Source organism: Electrophorus electricus, chromosome 20, assembly GCF_041902795.1.
Source record: "Electrophorus electricus isolate QZ-2024a chromosome 20, ASM4190279v1, whole genome shotgun sequence".
Lineage (NCBI taxonomy): Eukaryota > Metazoa > Chordata > Actinopteri > Gymnotiformes > Gymnotidae > Electrophorus > Electrophorus electricus.
This window is the reverse complement of record NC_137516.1, coordinates 18,745,966-18,761,675: the sequence shown is the minus strand read 5'-3', so window position 1 is coordinate 18,761,675 and position 15,710 is coordinate 18,745,966. Positions and strand designations below refer to the sequence as shown.

Below are 15,710 nucleotides of genomic sequence, written 5' to 3'. Positions count from 1 at the left end.
AGAACAGCAAACAAGGTACAGGAGTTGGGTATGGTCGGTAATTTAAGAGTCTACCCATAAAGTGTGTGCGCAGTTTGTACACAATACTGTATGCGTTACTGATCTAGACAGGGTCACTGTATGGATGAGCCAAGCTCTTTGGTTATAGCGTCCCTAAATGTACTGCATTTAACCTGCACAGGGCGTGGAGCGTGGCGCGCTGAGTGGAATTGCGCGTGCTCACCTTCTGAGTGGCGCTGTAGCGTCACACGCGCCCCCTTGTGGACGAGACCGGAGATGACGGAGCAGGACCCGCGACGGCAGGCACGGAATCACGCAAGAAACGCAGCTCAGATCAAGGCCCTAATCGAGGTTTTCCAAAATGCATACTCTTAATGGTACACGTGTAATATTCAAGCGTCTGAAGTGACTCGCAAACCACTGCAAAATGCGAACAGGGGGCATAACAGCAAGTGAAAAAATAAAAGCATATAACTCAGCACTTGAAAAGCTCAGCGGTGAAAACTGTTAATTTGGCCGAGAGTTAATGTGGCTAGTCCAACCTTTTAATCCTGAGAGATCACTGCTAATAAATCTTCCCAAGCACATACATATTAATGAAAAAAATTAAAAGGACAAATATTGGCATTTTTTCCCCCAGGACGGTATAACCAGTAACCCTCATCTCTGTGGCTCTCATGGATAATAATATCTAATTGAACAACAACAAGAAGAAGAAATACACATATGAATCACCCCTCACACTACTCAGTGTGTAGTTACAATGGTCTTCAGAAATCAAGTAAACCTAAATAACATTTAAAATATTGAAAAATATTTCAGGTTGTCATGTATTATCATTTACTTTACATTTCCCAATATTCCTTCTCACTTAAATACATTGGCAATGTATTCAAAACCATTTACTTTGTAAATTACTACTAATATATAATATATATATATATATAAATATAAATACAATTGTAGTGAAGTACACAAGTTTTCCGGTGAAACAGAGCCTGCAGATCAGTTCTTTTGCTCAGAGTTTCCTAATTTAATTGTTGCCATAGCAGTAACTGGCAATGTTTTCAAATATGCCATTGATGCAGTGTCCATTAGTTTTAACATGCCTTGCCACTGGAAATGACAAATCCTTAATTCTGATGGTCCAGAAGAGATCAACAAACCCATCAGCGAGTCTTCTCTTGGTTTCTCTGATATAAAGCTGATTACATCTCCTACAGTAACACAGTAGACCACACCTGCATTATGTATTAACTCATACAAACATGTTCACTGTAGCTCCTGATTTGTGCACTGGTATTCCATTCTAACAGGGCCCAAGAAAGGGTTAACTTCAGGCCAGTTTTACTGCACTAGTCCAATACACAATAGAATAATAAAACACATAAATCACATAAAATGTTTTCAAAAGGCTTCAGTTCCATACAGACACTAACAGACAACTGGAAAATCACCTGACTAAGGTCTTCTGAGCATTTCAGTTCACATCAGTGAGAACAGAGGACGCGTCAGATCTACAGACGAGTAACATGCTGCTTTTGTGCCTGGCTTCCTGAGGGATGGTTCATTTTAGACCTGCCAGACTCATCAAATTTGGAGTACAGCTGTTTGTCCTGCTTGGGCACAAGTATGTTATAGTGCCTGTCATCCTCTGTCACCAGGCTAAGGCAAGGCCAGTCTGGCTTGTGGTCATCTGGATAGTACGTGACAAACTCCTCACTGTCAGTCTTATAGAGGCGATAGACCTGGATTGTCTGCTGAAGAGAGTACCCCAGCAGGAACATCTCCACCTGCATCAGAGAGAAAGGGAATTCAGAGACCGATCCTCTTTACACAGTGCAGTGCTCTTATAACCAATCTGCAAAGATCTAGAAATCAGACACAGACATCTCCGTCACCGGACTGGCACCACTTAAGTGTCTATACGAGAAAATACTGTCAGCAAGAAATACCAACAGTTCAAGTTGTGAATAATTCTTTGCTATGATGGAGTCCAGATTGAAGTTCTCACCTGCTCCAGTCCACCGCTGAAGCCCACATGCCTGAGATGGTTGGTGAAGAAGGTCCTTGGGCATTTGGAGGTGTCACGGGCGAAGAGGAGCCAACAGAACTCGGGAACACGCAAGCCCTTTGATATTGCACCGTGCAGTTGGACAGCCGTGTGCAGCATGAGGAACTTGAGAGCCTCCAGCATCTCATACTCATCGAGGGTGCCCTCAAACACCTGCTGGCACATGCGTTCCCTCTCTGCTGGATGCACACACTCCACCGCCTCCAGCCACTGCAGTTGAGATGGGAGAAATAGCAGCTCACTGCCCGAGTCTGTCTGGTACAACTCTGATATTGCAAAGATTCCCTTCTGTGACATGAATAGCATTAACTGCCAGCAAACTGTGTGAGCACTCTCTCACACCAGCACTGTCTCACATGGATACACACCCATTGCCTAAGAATTAGGAACAAATCATGTATTAAAACATTAAAACAATGGCAAACCACACACACGATCTAGGTGAGTAACTGCAGTGTACTGTAGTAAGAGATGTAGAGATACTCAAAATTTCAAACAGATATGCCATTAATGTATTAATGTTACTATTGGAGACTCTGTTATGATTTAAACATCTACTTTTTCATATATAAACTGGCTCCTGCTAATACTAATTCAGAAGCACTATGCTTGCACAGCTGATGAAGGACCTCTGTCCGAAACATCTGTTATACACCACAGTAACAGTGATACTTGAGATGCTTGGCTACAAGAACAACACCATCAAGGAGCAGAATCCTCCATGGAGAAGGTTGTTGGAGGACAAGGTAAAGGCCACACGAAGTCAGCCAGCTATCAGAAATGCAGAAAGGCACCTGAAGGTACCTGAGAAGTACAACAACTTGTCCATACCAGAGGCCCATGGAGACTGGCTGTCCACCTGAAGAGATAAACAAGGGAAGCAGAAGCCAGGAGAATAAACAAAAATGTCTCCCATTTGCCATTCAAAGTGTTCTCTTGGTGGCGAGGTAACAGCAAAAGAACAAACCCACCAAAGCTGGAGACTGAACAAAACTGGAAAGACATATGGGAGAAGGAGGCATCACAACCATGCCCAGTGGTTATAGGACCTGAGAGAAGACCGCACAACCTCCATGAACAGGATCCAGTAACCAGCACGCTAGCAAACCTCCAAGAAAGAGTCTCAAGTATGAAGAACCGTACAGCTCTAGTCCCTGACATACGCCAGGTACGCCAGAAGGGAACGAGACATCGACTCACTAATCCATCTCACCAGGATGTACAGCAACGAAATCAGAATGTCATTCGGACTGGATAAGTGTGGTTGGATGGTTATAAGGAGAGGGAAGGTGGCTAGAACAGAGTGGATCAAACTACAGAAGGTAACATAGCAGATATTGAGAGCAACTACAAGGACCCAAGAATCCCACAGACAAATGGGACTCATGAAGAGGCCAGAAGGAAAGCAGCTACAGACAAACACCTACAAAGAGTGAGACACGTCCTGAGTAGTCATCTGAATGGGAGAAACAAGATCCAAGCCATCAACAAATATGTCCCACCAGTCATCGGGTACTCCGCTGGTATAATAAGTCGGCCTAAGGAGGAGACAGAAACCACTGACATCAAGACAAGGAAACTCCTCACAATGCACGGAGGTTTTAATCCCAAATCCAGCATTCGATTGCACATCTGCTCCACACTACACTGACTCACCTGGACGAAGGGAGGGGAAATTATGTTAAAATGCTATTTGTTGACTACAGTTCAGCATTTAACACCATCATTCCCTCCCTACTCACTACTAAGTTGGGAGATCTAGGACTGCATACATCCCTGTGCGACTGGATCTCCAACTTCCTAACAGACAGACCACAATCAGTACGGGTGGGCAACTGCGCCTCATCCACCCTCACCCTCAGCACTGGAGCTCCTCAGGGTTGTGTCCTAAGCCCCCTGCTCTACTCACTGTACACCTACGACTGCACAGCCACTTCCAGCTCTAACATCATTGTCAAGTTTGCTCACGACACCGTTGTCGTGGGTCTGATCTCGGACAACGACGAGAGGGCCTACCTGGAGGAGATTAAACACCTGGAAAACTGGTGCCAGGAAAATAATCTCCTCCTAAACGTCAGTAAGACAAAGGAGCTGATCGTGGATTGCAGCAAGAAGCAGGAGCGGCACTACCAACCTGTGATGATCAGTGGAACCACGGTGGAGAGAGTAGATAGTTTCAGGTACCTTGGTGTTCACATCTCGCAGGACCTGTCCTGGTCCCGCCATACCAGCTCCCTGGCAAAGAAGGCTCGTCAGCGTTTTTACCACCTCAGACGCCTAAGGGACTTCAGACTGCCCTCCAAGGTACTGCGGAACTTCTACACCTGCACTATCGAGAGCATCCTCACGGGGAACATCACAGTCTGGTTTGGGAATAGCACCAAGCAGGACAGACAAGCACTCCAAAGGGTAGTGCGTTCAGCAGAGCGCATCACTCACTCGGAACTTCCTGACCTGCAGACCACCTGCTACAAGCGGTGCCAAACCAAGGCCAGGAAAATTGTGAAGGACCCCACCCATCCCAACAATAGACTCTTCTCTCTGTTGAGGTCAGGGAGGCGCTTCCGCTCCCTGAAGGCCAAGACAGAGAGGCTGAAGAGGAGCTTCTTCCCACAGGCCATTCGGGCCCTGAATCAGGGAAACTGATAAACTGTGGGGACCACCACCACCATGTAACATGACTGTATATCTGTACATCTGTATATATAGACTTAGATTTATACTCAATTACCCTGTTACACAACAACTGTAGATATGGTATTATACAAAATGGATCTGTACATTCTGTAGATTGTGTACATATATACCCAACCATATACATTGTACATTGTGTATATAATCATAATATACATATATTGTACATACATTGTTAATATATTTTTGTACATACATAGAATATATATATTTATCTGCATATATATATTTTTCTCTATGCACCCCTGGTTCTCTTCCTGAGTTTGGACAGAGCACTCTCCACCATTTCCCTGCGTGTTATACTGTGTATGACTATGTATGTGACGAATAAACCGAACTTGAACTTGAACATTCTGAGACTGCACAGTAAGCAAGAGGAGGGGGGGGGCTGATTACTAGTGAGTGTCAGAGCCACTATCCAGGATGAAACAACCAAGATGACGGTCTCAAGAGACAATGTGCTTAGTGAGTACCTCAGATAATAGAAACCGGAGGAGGACGGAAATGTGGAGGAACAGAGGCCATCATGGGAGGAAAAACCCCTGCACAGTATGAACCAAAGGCAGATACTGGAAGTGGAGAAATCCTACCAATGGCTGGAAAAGGCTGGACTGAAGGACAGCACAGACACACTAATCATGGCTGCACAGGAACAAGCTCTGAACACCAGATCAATAGAGGCTATATCTACCACACCAGACAGAACCCCAGATGCAGGCTGTGCAAAGATGCCCCTGAGACAATCCAGCACATAACAGTGGGATGCAAGATGCCAGCAGGCAGGGCGCACATGGAAAGCCATAATCAAGTGGCTGGCATAGTGTAGAGAAACATCTGTGCTGAGTACGGAATAGAAATTCTAAGGTCTAAGTGGGATACAACCACAAAGGTGGTGGAGAATGACCGTGCTAAGATCCTGTGGGACTTCCAAATACAGACAGACAAGACGATAATGGCTAACCAACCGGACATAGTAGCAGTTGACAAACAGCAGAAGAGGGCTGTAGTGAAAGATGTGGCAAAGTGATAGCAACATCAGGAACAAGGAACACAAGAAGGTTGAGAAATACTGAAGGAAGAGATAGAAAAAAATTGCAGGGGGTGAAGGCAACTGTGGTTCCTAAAAATGGAGCTGCAGGGGCTGTAATCCCCAAACTGGGAGAATGGCTCCAGCAGATCCCAGGAACAACGTCGGTCGAGAAGAGTGCAGTCCTGGGAACAGCAAGATACTACACAGGACTCTCAGGTCTTTGGTAGGGGACCGGAGCTTGAAGGAAAAAGACCACCCATAGGGCAAGTGGGGAATTTTTCTGTTAGGGATGTCCCAATCAGAATCGGGGCCGCTCAAGCATTATTTTTTAACTGAGACCAAAACTTTGTTTTATGTCAGCGATCACACTGGTGTTGTAAACAGAGAGCAGAATACGGCAGTGTCTTCAGAGTGGAAATATTTCACAGTGGAGAAGGAAACCAGTCCAACAGCCATTTCGAGAGGCAGTCGTAACAGAGTCATGTTCAATACTGCCAATTTGATACACCACCTAAAAAAAAAAAAACCACCCAGGTAAATACAATGAGTTTACTCAGGTTACCCAGGCAAAGGCAGCACCAAAGCAACACACACTAGAGGAAACTCTAGTGACAACATTTTTTTTTTGAAGAGAGAAATTTGAGACAGCAACATGGCCAAAAAGGTTAAAGAGAAGGTAACTGAATTCATCATATTGGATGACCAGCCAATCACCGTTTTCAAATGACATGTCTTCGTCGTCTTTTGGAGCCACGATACGTCCTACCCTCTCGACACTACATTTCAAACAAGGCCCTACCAGAGTTTTACAACAAGGTTTACGACTACCTAGCCTCATAGTTAACTTAATTACCTTCTTTTATCAGATGCGACTGCTATTGGCTTTACCACAGATATTTGGAGTTCTGAGATTTCCCCCGATGTCATTACTTAGCCTCACAGAAATCAAGTTTGTCTGTGTGCCCCTGCACAAGTGGTCAGTCAGAGACTTTTTAGTGCCATCTAAACGTCATTAATGAGAAGTGGAATCGGCTGTCCACTAATACAGCAGGAATGCTGATCTCCCCCCGCCCCCCAAAAACAAAAACAAAAAAACTTCACTTAATTTTGAAGTGAGAGTAAAAGTGAGAGGAAAACTGTAGCAGCTGTAACCTAAGGACTTTAAGTACCATTGTATTATTTTGATATTCAGGTTTTACTGTAATGCTGCTACTTCAATAAGTAGAACCTTTTCCATGTTCAGGTTAAGCTGCTACCTCTCTTAAGTGGTGCAGACTTCTGCTGTTCATTCTTAGTGCACCATTTTCACTATTGTGCTGCACTATGGAGAATTGTGTTTTTTATTTGTCACCGATAAGCAATTATACCACTTCAAAGTAGTATTTTGATTATGACTTTTGAGTGTTCTGGTTTTACTTCCACAATGCTGCACTAAATGGAATTTATATGAGCCCTTTATAGACATTTGTTCACTTTATTATGTAAAAATAAAAAATAAACATTAAGCAACAGCCTGGATACAAGCAATTTTTTTCTTAATGCACTACAGAGCTATTCAGTTGTTAAGCATATACACTGGATTAATTTTAATAACTAATGTACTTGAAGTTGCACTGTGCAATAGCATTATCTAGGAAAATACAAGTATCGGACAGAGACTCGACTGGGGGCAAAAAAAAAACAAAACCTTTTATCGGGACATCATATATATATATATATATATGTATGTTTGTTGGATCATGAAGAAAAATACAACTACAGGAACCTTTGGCAAATGCTCCAAATATCACCTTGGTATTTCTTTTGAAGTGTTAGCTGCAATAATGCTTAATGAATTCATCAATTACCAGCAATGTTTGGTGAGATAATGAGCCAAAAATGCCAGACATTGCATGGCACACAGTCAGATACAGAAAGCAAACTCAAAGACTTTTAAAAGTAAAAGTCTTCCTTTAAGAAGACTTAATTTATACATTAAAACTTTTTAATTTATTGGCCACTAGCTGAGGTGAAAGAATATGAAATATATGGCCAAACGTATGTGGACACCTGACCTCATTTTGTGCACAGGGGCACAGCCATACAGGAACAGGAAAGGGCCTGCCCCAAACTGTTGCCACAAAGTTGGAAGCATAATTATCTAAAATGTTTTTGCATGCTGTAGCATTAATATTACACTTCACTTTAATGAAGGGCCCTTGCTCACATCCTGTGTAGTGATCTTAGGCTTGAGTGCAGCTGCTTGGCCATGGAAACCCGTTTCATGAAGCTTCCAACACACAGTTGTTGGGCTTGACCTGCTGTTCAGTGTGACCCTTCCTACTGCCAGTGTTTCCCTGTGGAACTGACGTGGCTACGTGCTTGATTTTACACACCTGTTAGCAATGGACATGGCCGATAGACCTGAACTCAATATCTAACATGTAGACACGTTTGTCCAAACAGTGTAGATATGATGAGGCTCAGTATTACCCTTGATCTCAAGAGTTTTAGACAGCGTTCCAACCGCTCCACTGCCCCACCTTCTCCATCTCTGCTACCAAATGGAAACCTCCACTGAGCCACCAAATCCTGCACACACTGCACTTGTTTTGGCCACTACACAAAAACAAGAAAAAAAAGACAAGAGAAATTCACAGCCAGCCTGTACTGTAACAAACATGTCCTGCTCAGTTTCAACAACACACACACACACACACACACACATCGACAAGCTCAATTTTAAAAATGACTTAAAATGGCACAGTAACAGCAGTACACAATACACAAGCAGTACACAAAACCGTGCAGGTTTTGCAATTGTACTTAGCAAAATGCAACTGTATGAAGGGTTGGTGGACATTTTTTCTTTTTAATGGGGGGGAGAAAAAAAAAAACACGCAGTTCAAACCTTAAGAATTTCAGGGTCCTGCAGCCATGCCGGCACCTTGCGGGACTGTCCAAGGAGCTGGAAGAGGGTTGCCCTCAGAGCACAGTAGTTATCACCTCTCACTCTGCGCAGGCTCTCAAACACCCAAGCTGTGGCTTCATAGCCCTAAACACGGCAGCACATGTGAGCAGTGTGTTCCAGCCGTCAACCATCACATGCAAAGTGGCGCTGTGGAGGAACGTTTACCTTTCTGATTAGGAGACTTTTGGCTGTGTTGCCTTTCCATTCCCTCCTGGCATACGACAGCAAACATTCTGGAGCAGCCACGCTGCTCTTTTCTTCAGAATTAGGCAACAAGGAAGCTACATTTTAAAATAAAACACATACTATCTGAGAAAACAAGTGCCTAAGCAGAAAATTCAAATGCAACACCATCATGCGTTGGCAACAGCGGATGAATGGTTCTGGCTTCTACACACACAGGTTTACTAGCTGTTTTGCCATGTGAATGATCAAACCATCCCGATCACTCATAAATCACACCCCACGGCTTCTCAAAGTAGCAGAACTCTCAAACACACAAGAACAACCAGGATTTTTTGTCCTCTCTTTAAATACCTGCGTGTGGCTGGCTCTTTTCCTGCCGTTCCTGTTCTAGGTCCTCTGCAGCTCTGTATAGGTCTTCCTCACTGCAAAAAAGATGTGGTCATAATGTGGTGCATTATGGGACTTCCATAGAGTAGGTGATGGTGTACAGTCTAGTTCAATTCACAAGGCTGGCAAGTGTCATGTCACCTGTTATCATCCTCAGAAGTGGCTACTCCAGGTGGACATGGCTGGCTTGGAGCGCTTTCCTGATTTGAAAGACTGGCTTCTTTCTTACTTGGCCCCTTCATACTGGAAGTCATCTCCCTGGTTTTCCAATGTTTAGGTTGGCGCGCATTCTGCTCAGCAGTATCTTGTGCTGTTTGATTCTCTGCAGTTGATCTAGAGGAGATCAGGTCCCCTCAGCATTGCACAATTTCAATAAATAAAGTAATATTCATGCTCAAGCCAGAGCCTCCTTACCTTTAAATCCTTCTGGTTTTGCTCTCCGGCTGACCCCTAGCCTCAGAAGCCTTGTCTACAGTCTGATGAGTCGCTCTGGCTTTATTTGTCTTGGGCGCATGTGTGGTACCAGGGTCACCAGGACACATGTTAGGGCTCAGGGAGACCTAAAACACCCTAAACATCCCCCGACATGCTACCGGAACAGAAACGGAAACGTAGGGCTTTGTAACGTACACGGTAATGGGCCACTTGCTACATATCGCTGCCGATACACCAAGATAACAAGAGTAAAACACAAAAGTCGTAAAGTACTTTTCTACTAGGTGGCTTGCAAGCTAACAATAACTCAGCAGTACTTCCGCCCTTCAGTTTTTGATAAACAGACACCTAACTATCTAGCTAGCGAAGTCATACTAGCTAAATAAACGAAACATATCATAGCACACGCAATGCTGTCATTTATTTCGCTAAAAGTGTAACTTTAATTACATAGAAAATACCTCAAAGCTATCTATTAGCTATTTAGCTACCTACCGTCGGTCGCAGCCTCTTAAAACAAACATGATATTGGTTTAGACTATAGCTTCCTGTTACAAGAGGATGCCGGGAATTGTAGTGTTTTAGAGGTTTATTGTTCTTGACCAGTGGGTATCGTTTGATTTAACGGGCGGGTGATATTATGTAGGTTAGCTAGCTACATGAGAATAAAATGGCCCTAAAATGGCCCTCTCTCCCGAATTAGCCCAGGCTATCTAGAGTAGATCTAAGATGAAGTGCCGCTGAAGTTAGTTACTTATTCGCAGCTTCCGACTCGTTTGGTTACTGAGTCACAGCTGCTTATGCGTAAAGGGAGTGTTCATGTCGCATATCTGCTGCGCAGTTAATGTTTTACCCAACCTAGATGAATTGCGCTAGCCTAAGACCAAGTTTTTCTCACCGCACATGACCTCTTGGTTAACTCATTATTTGTCTGGCCGACAATTAAAGCCCTCAAAACTGATCTGGAATCAGTTTTGAGATTTTTCATTGGCCACTGTGCTGTATTGCTTGATGTAACATGTTGCAAGTTAGATTTGAGGTGTACAGTGATCTTGGGCTAAAACCAGATTTTTCTTACAGTGTATTAGGCCTTTATTAGAGGTAATTAGGCTTTCAGTATGCATCTGAAATTTCCCCGTTGTACTCCTTTATCTGTGTGCACAATGTGTCATGTTGCCAGTTGTGATATCATATGGGCCTTACTAAAATCAAATTATCTTCACACAGAGACTTGTTCCCTATTGAAAATATCAAATGCCTGGCCTCTTGTTATTTTAACTCTGAAACCTGAGCTGGTATTTCTTCTTGTAAGTTCACAAATAATATCACTGAATGTATCAATGTTCTCAGTTAGTTTTGATGTATAAAATCATCAACAGCCAGACTAAAAATGGATTTTCCTTACAGTAGAAATGTAGACTAAAACTATTCGTATATTGAAATGACAATCACTTGGAATGAATTTAAATAAATATTTTACAAAATAAATATTTTCATTATATTTGAATGTTATAATGACAGAATCAATTCTTAACAAATTTATTATATCTTCATTTAGTTAATCTATGCCTGTAAAACATAAACTGTGCAGCAAATGTGTTGTGAACACTCCCTTTATAAATGAGGAACCAACTCCAGACACTGAATAATTAACTCACAAATCAGAAGCTTCAAATAAGTAACTAACTTCAGTGTCATACTAAATAACTACCAAGATCACATGCCACTTCACTGCTGTGTTCCCTTCAATGGCTTCCAGTAGCTGCTGCAATTAGCTGACACTTTTATCCCAAGATACTTATAATTATGATTAAGTACAACTTGAGCAATTGAGGGTTAAGGTCCTTGCTCAGGGGCCCAGCAGTGGCAGTGATGTGGCTTGAACCAGGAACTTTCCAATTACAAGTCAAGTACCTTAACCAATGAGTTACCAGTGCCCCTGAGCAAGTGCTGCATCAGATTTAAAACCCTGGTGCTCATCTGCAAAGCCAAAATGAACCGGCCCCTCTATACATGTTGTCAGTGGTCAAAGGCCAATCCGTAACTTGAGTACTTCAAACCTCAAGTACGGCTCTGCTTGAAATACCATGCTTCAGGTATCATGGGAGACAAGCATGGAGACTATTCTCAGTCCTGGCTCCCATGTGGTGGAACAAACCTCTGCTGGCTGTCCAGAGTCCCTTGCAGTTTTCAAACGCAAACTGAAGAACCATCTACTTGTGGAATATTTAAATGACCACTGACTAACTGAAACTCTAGTACTTATTGTTTATTGCAGTGATTGTGGTCTGTTATAGAGCTTATATGTATTTTGCACTTCTAGGCATCAGCATTGATTCCTGTATTTCAGCAGTATTCTAGTTCATTGGTATCTTGGATTCCAACCTACTGTACTGGGTAGGATATATTCTATGAGGAAATGATAAAGCACGTTTGTAAGTCGCTCTGGATAAAAGTGTCTGCTAAATGCTGTAAATGTAAATGTAAGATAGGCCACAGTATTAAAAAACAAATATTATCGCTGAACATTAACACTCACTTGAAGTCTCTGTACGTCTTCTGTTCACCGTGTCTCATAACCCAATGGGAAATTGCCATTTCCATCCTTCACGTGATACTTCAAGTGTCATCAGACATGTTCTTCTATTGGCCAATTGGTGTAGTGTAAGCTGTTTCTTATTACCTACATTTTTCTCTAGGGCTTTACATCGGATTCATGTACTCAGCCCGTAGTACTTGCTGTCTGTTAGCTGTTTGTCTAGTATGACTTGTGTGAAATTTTAAACTTGAAATATCTGTCTAAAAATCTTTTCACAACCTACTTTTAAAATGGTCTATTAGGTTGTGAAGCTAGTTTCAGTGCCCAGTGCCTGTTGCTTTTGACTTAAAATATTTTCACAACTAAATCACAATATAATGGAATTAACACTCAGAAATGAAGAAACACTATAAGTATTGATTCAACACTGGAATATTTGTTGTGCTGCTATTCAGCTGTCGTCCCATGCAGTTCATGGTATTTTTGTTCTTATATACAGACATCTCACCCTGCAAAAAAGGAATGTAGCATTAAGATCTACTTCTCAAACTCATTCCCCCTTCCCTGCTCACTGCCAAAATGTTTGAGAGAAGATCATTATGTTTTAAAAATGAATATTACACTTTGTGAGGACAACAGTGCTCTGGACACACAACTAATAAACCTGAATTGTTCAAAAAAACACTGCTTTCCTTCAAAACTTCAAAATCTGTTCAAATAACACTCTGCTGTCATTCAAAACTCTTACATGCTTATGAGCTATATTTGCACGCAGTTCTGCAAATCTCTCAACTTTTACATTTTACATTAATAGCTAGTTACCCCAGATGAAGCGAATAGGATTGATTATGTCAAAACAGGGGTGCAATTTCATTGTTTGGAATATATTAGACACGGTGAGGTGTCGATTCTCATGGACGACGTATTGGGTAAAAATATGCATGCGTGAAGACCCGACACATTTTGACAAGGGCCAGACGACTGGGTCTTATCGTCTATGACGCGGCAAATCTCATGGGTTGTGCTTATTTACTAGAAATAACGCTGTACCTCTTTTAAAGGCCTATTCAAAATCATTATTATTGTTCCTGTGCATGCTTATCATATTATTGCTTAACATTGTTTTCAAGTGTATCCTTATAGGTGCAAGAGGAAAAACTCTTTGCTCTTTGCTCATTGCTCATTTTAACACCAATCCCTTTCCTAAATCACCTCAGGAGCAGGGGTGCTGAATTAGGATCAGTTCCCATCAGTAAATAAGAAAGGGATCTGCTCAGGGGTGCTGATCTAGGATCGGTTCCCATCAGTAAATAAGAAAGGAATTTGATCTCCCATCAGCACCCTTTCTTTAAGGAGCTTTGTGAATAGGGGTCAAATTGATCAATATCAGTACTCAATATTCTGGACACTCTAGGATTAAGTTAATCAATATCAATACTCAGTATCCTGGACACCCTAGGATTAAATTGATTAATATCAGTACTCAATATCCTGGACACCATAGGATTAACTTAATCAATATCAATACTCAATATCCTGGACACTCTAGGATTAAGTTAATCAATATCAATACTCAGTATCCTGGACACCCTAGGATTAAATTGATTAGTATCAGTACTCAATATCCTGGACACCATAGGATTAACTTAATCAATATCAATACTCAATATCCTGGACACTCTAGGATTAAGTTAATCAATATCATTACTCAATATCCTGGACACCCTAGGATTAGGTTAATCAATATCAATACTCAGTATCCTGGACAACCTAGGATTAAGTTATCAAAACACATTGTTAAATAACAACAAACAACTGGCATGATGACTCAATTAAAACACTCCTCTTTACTCAAAGCCCATATAACCACTCAGAAACTTTTTTATTTTGGACACATTAAGAGAAGAAATTATTCATTGTAAAAGATGCCTGGAACAGTTGAGGGTAAACAAGGAAGAATCATCCCAAAGACTGGCCATCCATGGCATCCTGTCTCCATGGTTACCCTGTCTAGTGTCTTTGTTTTGCTTTACTTCCTTGCTGTGCTTACGTTCCTTAGTTTAGTTTTCACCCGTGTCTTGTTCAGCCCTCATTAGCACATCTAGGGTTATATATTCTGTCTGTTCATCTTAGTCTGCTGGTCATTGTGAGTCTATGCCTCTGTCGTGGTTGCTCTGCCCCGCTGTGCTAACTCTGTTTGTTTTGCACATGTTCTTTGTTCTAGTGCATGTTTGTTATTAGCCTGTTTTCTGTTGTTTCTGTGTTTTACTTTCTGTTTTGCATGTATACTGGATCTCCTCGTCTTGGTATGTTGACCATGGACCGTGATTGCAACTCTGATTTATATTTGCCCTTTCTAAATCTCGCTCTTCTCAGTGTACGTGTCTGCCTCGTAATCATTCCACGTTACAACACTGTCCACACAGTCACCACAGTGTTGACTTGACAGCACTTAATCAATAGTGCTTTTTTCATAATTTTAAAAAAGTAGAAATAAACTCCAGTACATCCAAACAGATGTTGCGACCACATGTTTGATTCAGCCAGTGGATTAATGTACTCTGGTTGGTCCTGGGACAGAGTGCAGGGAGCGCTGGGAACAACCTCTCCATCCTCCACTTCTGTTGGCCTTCTGACTCCATGTCAACTTGCTGAAGTTGTAAAGATATATTGAGGACAAAGCAGGATAGCTAAAAGTAATACATTAATTTAATACATATATATATATAATACATTTCAAAGAATGCCAGATAATTCAGTTACTTTATTGATTATGAGTTGTTTTTCTCAGAAACATTGCAACAGAACTCAAATCACAAGTTCACAATTTATGTTGCGTACAGTTAGCCCAAGAGTCTTTGTAATTTCTTTCTCTCACTATTCTGAAAATGTTTGTATACAAGATTACATTTTAAAGATATGTTTTCATGGTTTGTTATAAACTAGATGTGCCTTTTTATACAGCAGAGATAGTTCTGTTTTGCTCTTGATTATTCTGTGGAGTCCATAGAAAGGTTTAAAATGGTCAGCTCTGTCAGTAGCTCACAGTAGGTATGAGTCCTTGATGGACTGTACCATTACGTATGATGTCACAGTAGGTTTGAGTCCTTGATGGACTGTACCATTACGTATGACGTCACAGTAGGTATGAGTCCTTGATGGACTGTACCATTGCGTATGACATCACAGTAGGTATGAGTCCTTGATGGACTGTACCATTGCGTATGACGTCACAGTAGGTATGAGTCCTTGATGGAATGTACCATTGCGTATGACGTCACAGTAGGTATGAGTCTTTGATGGACTGTACCATTGCGTATGACGTCACAGTAGGTATGAGTCCTTGATGGACTGTACCATTTGGTGACAGCTGCAGAGGAAGGCTCCTCTGTGGATGGCTGCTGCCAAGGACACA

The 15,710-nt window shown here is 42.0% G+C and overlaps 1 protein-coding gene across 4 annotated transcripts; it reads right to left on the bottom strand.

Annotated features, from left to right (window-relative positions):
* Positions 1-816: 816 nt before the first annotated feature.
* On the bottom strand, positions 817-10,446 carry otulinb (OTU deubiquitinase with linear linkage specificity b). 4 transcript variants are annotated; one of them, XR_003412031.3, is made up of 10 exons: positions 10,252-10,441; positions 9,736-9,910; positions 9,463-9,654; positions 9,286-9,356; positions 8,914-9,029; positions 8,689-8,832; positions 8,271-8,396; positions 2,015-2,284; positions 1,458-1,793; positions 817-1,217 (listed from the first exon to the last, which is right to left on the bottom strand). XR_003412031.3 is itself a non-coding variant. In XM_027029668.3 (9 exons), the coding sequence occupies exons 3-9, from the start codon at positions 9,573-9,575 to the stop codon at positions 1,518-1,520; spliced, it is 1,092 nt and encodes a 363-aa protein (XP_026885469.1). In that variant the 5' UTR covers positions 9,576-9,654; positions 9,736-9,910; positions 10,252-10,446; the 3' UTR covers positions 817-1,517. The 4 variants fall into 4 exon arrangements, 3 of the variants coding, with proteins under 3 accessions (XP_026885469.1, XP_026885468.1, XP_081559749.1); XM_027029668.3 differs by having other exon boundaries at positions 817-1,793; positions 8,914-9,005; positions 10,252-10,446; XM_027029667.3 differs by having other exon boundaries at positions 817-1,793; positions 10,252-10,442.
* Between the last annotated feature and the right edge of the window lie 5,264 nt (positions 10,447-15,710).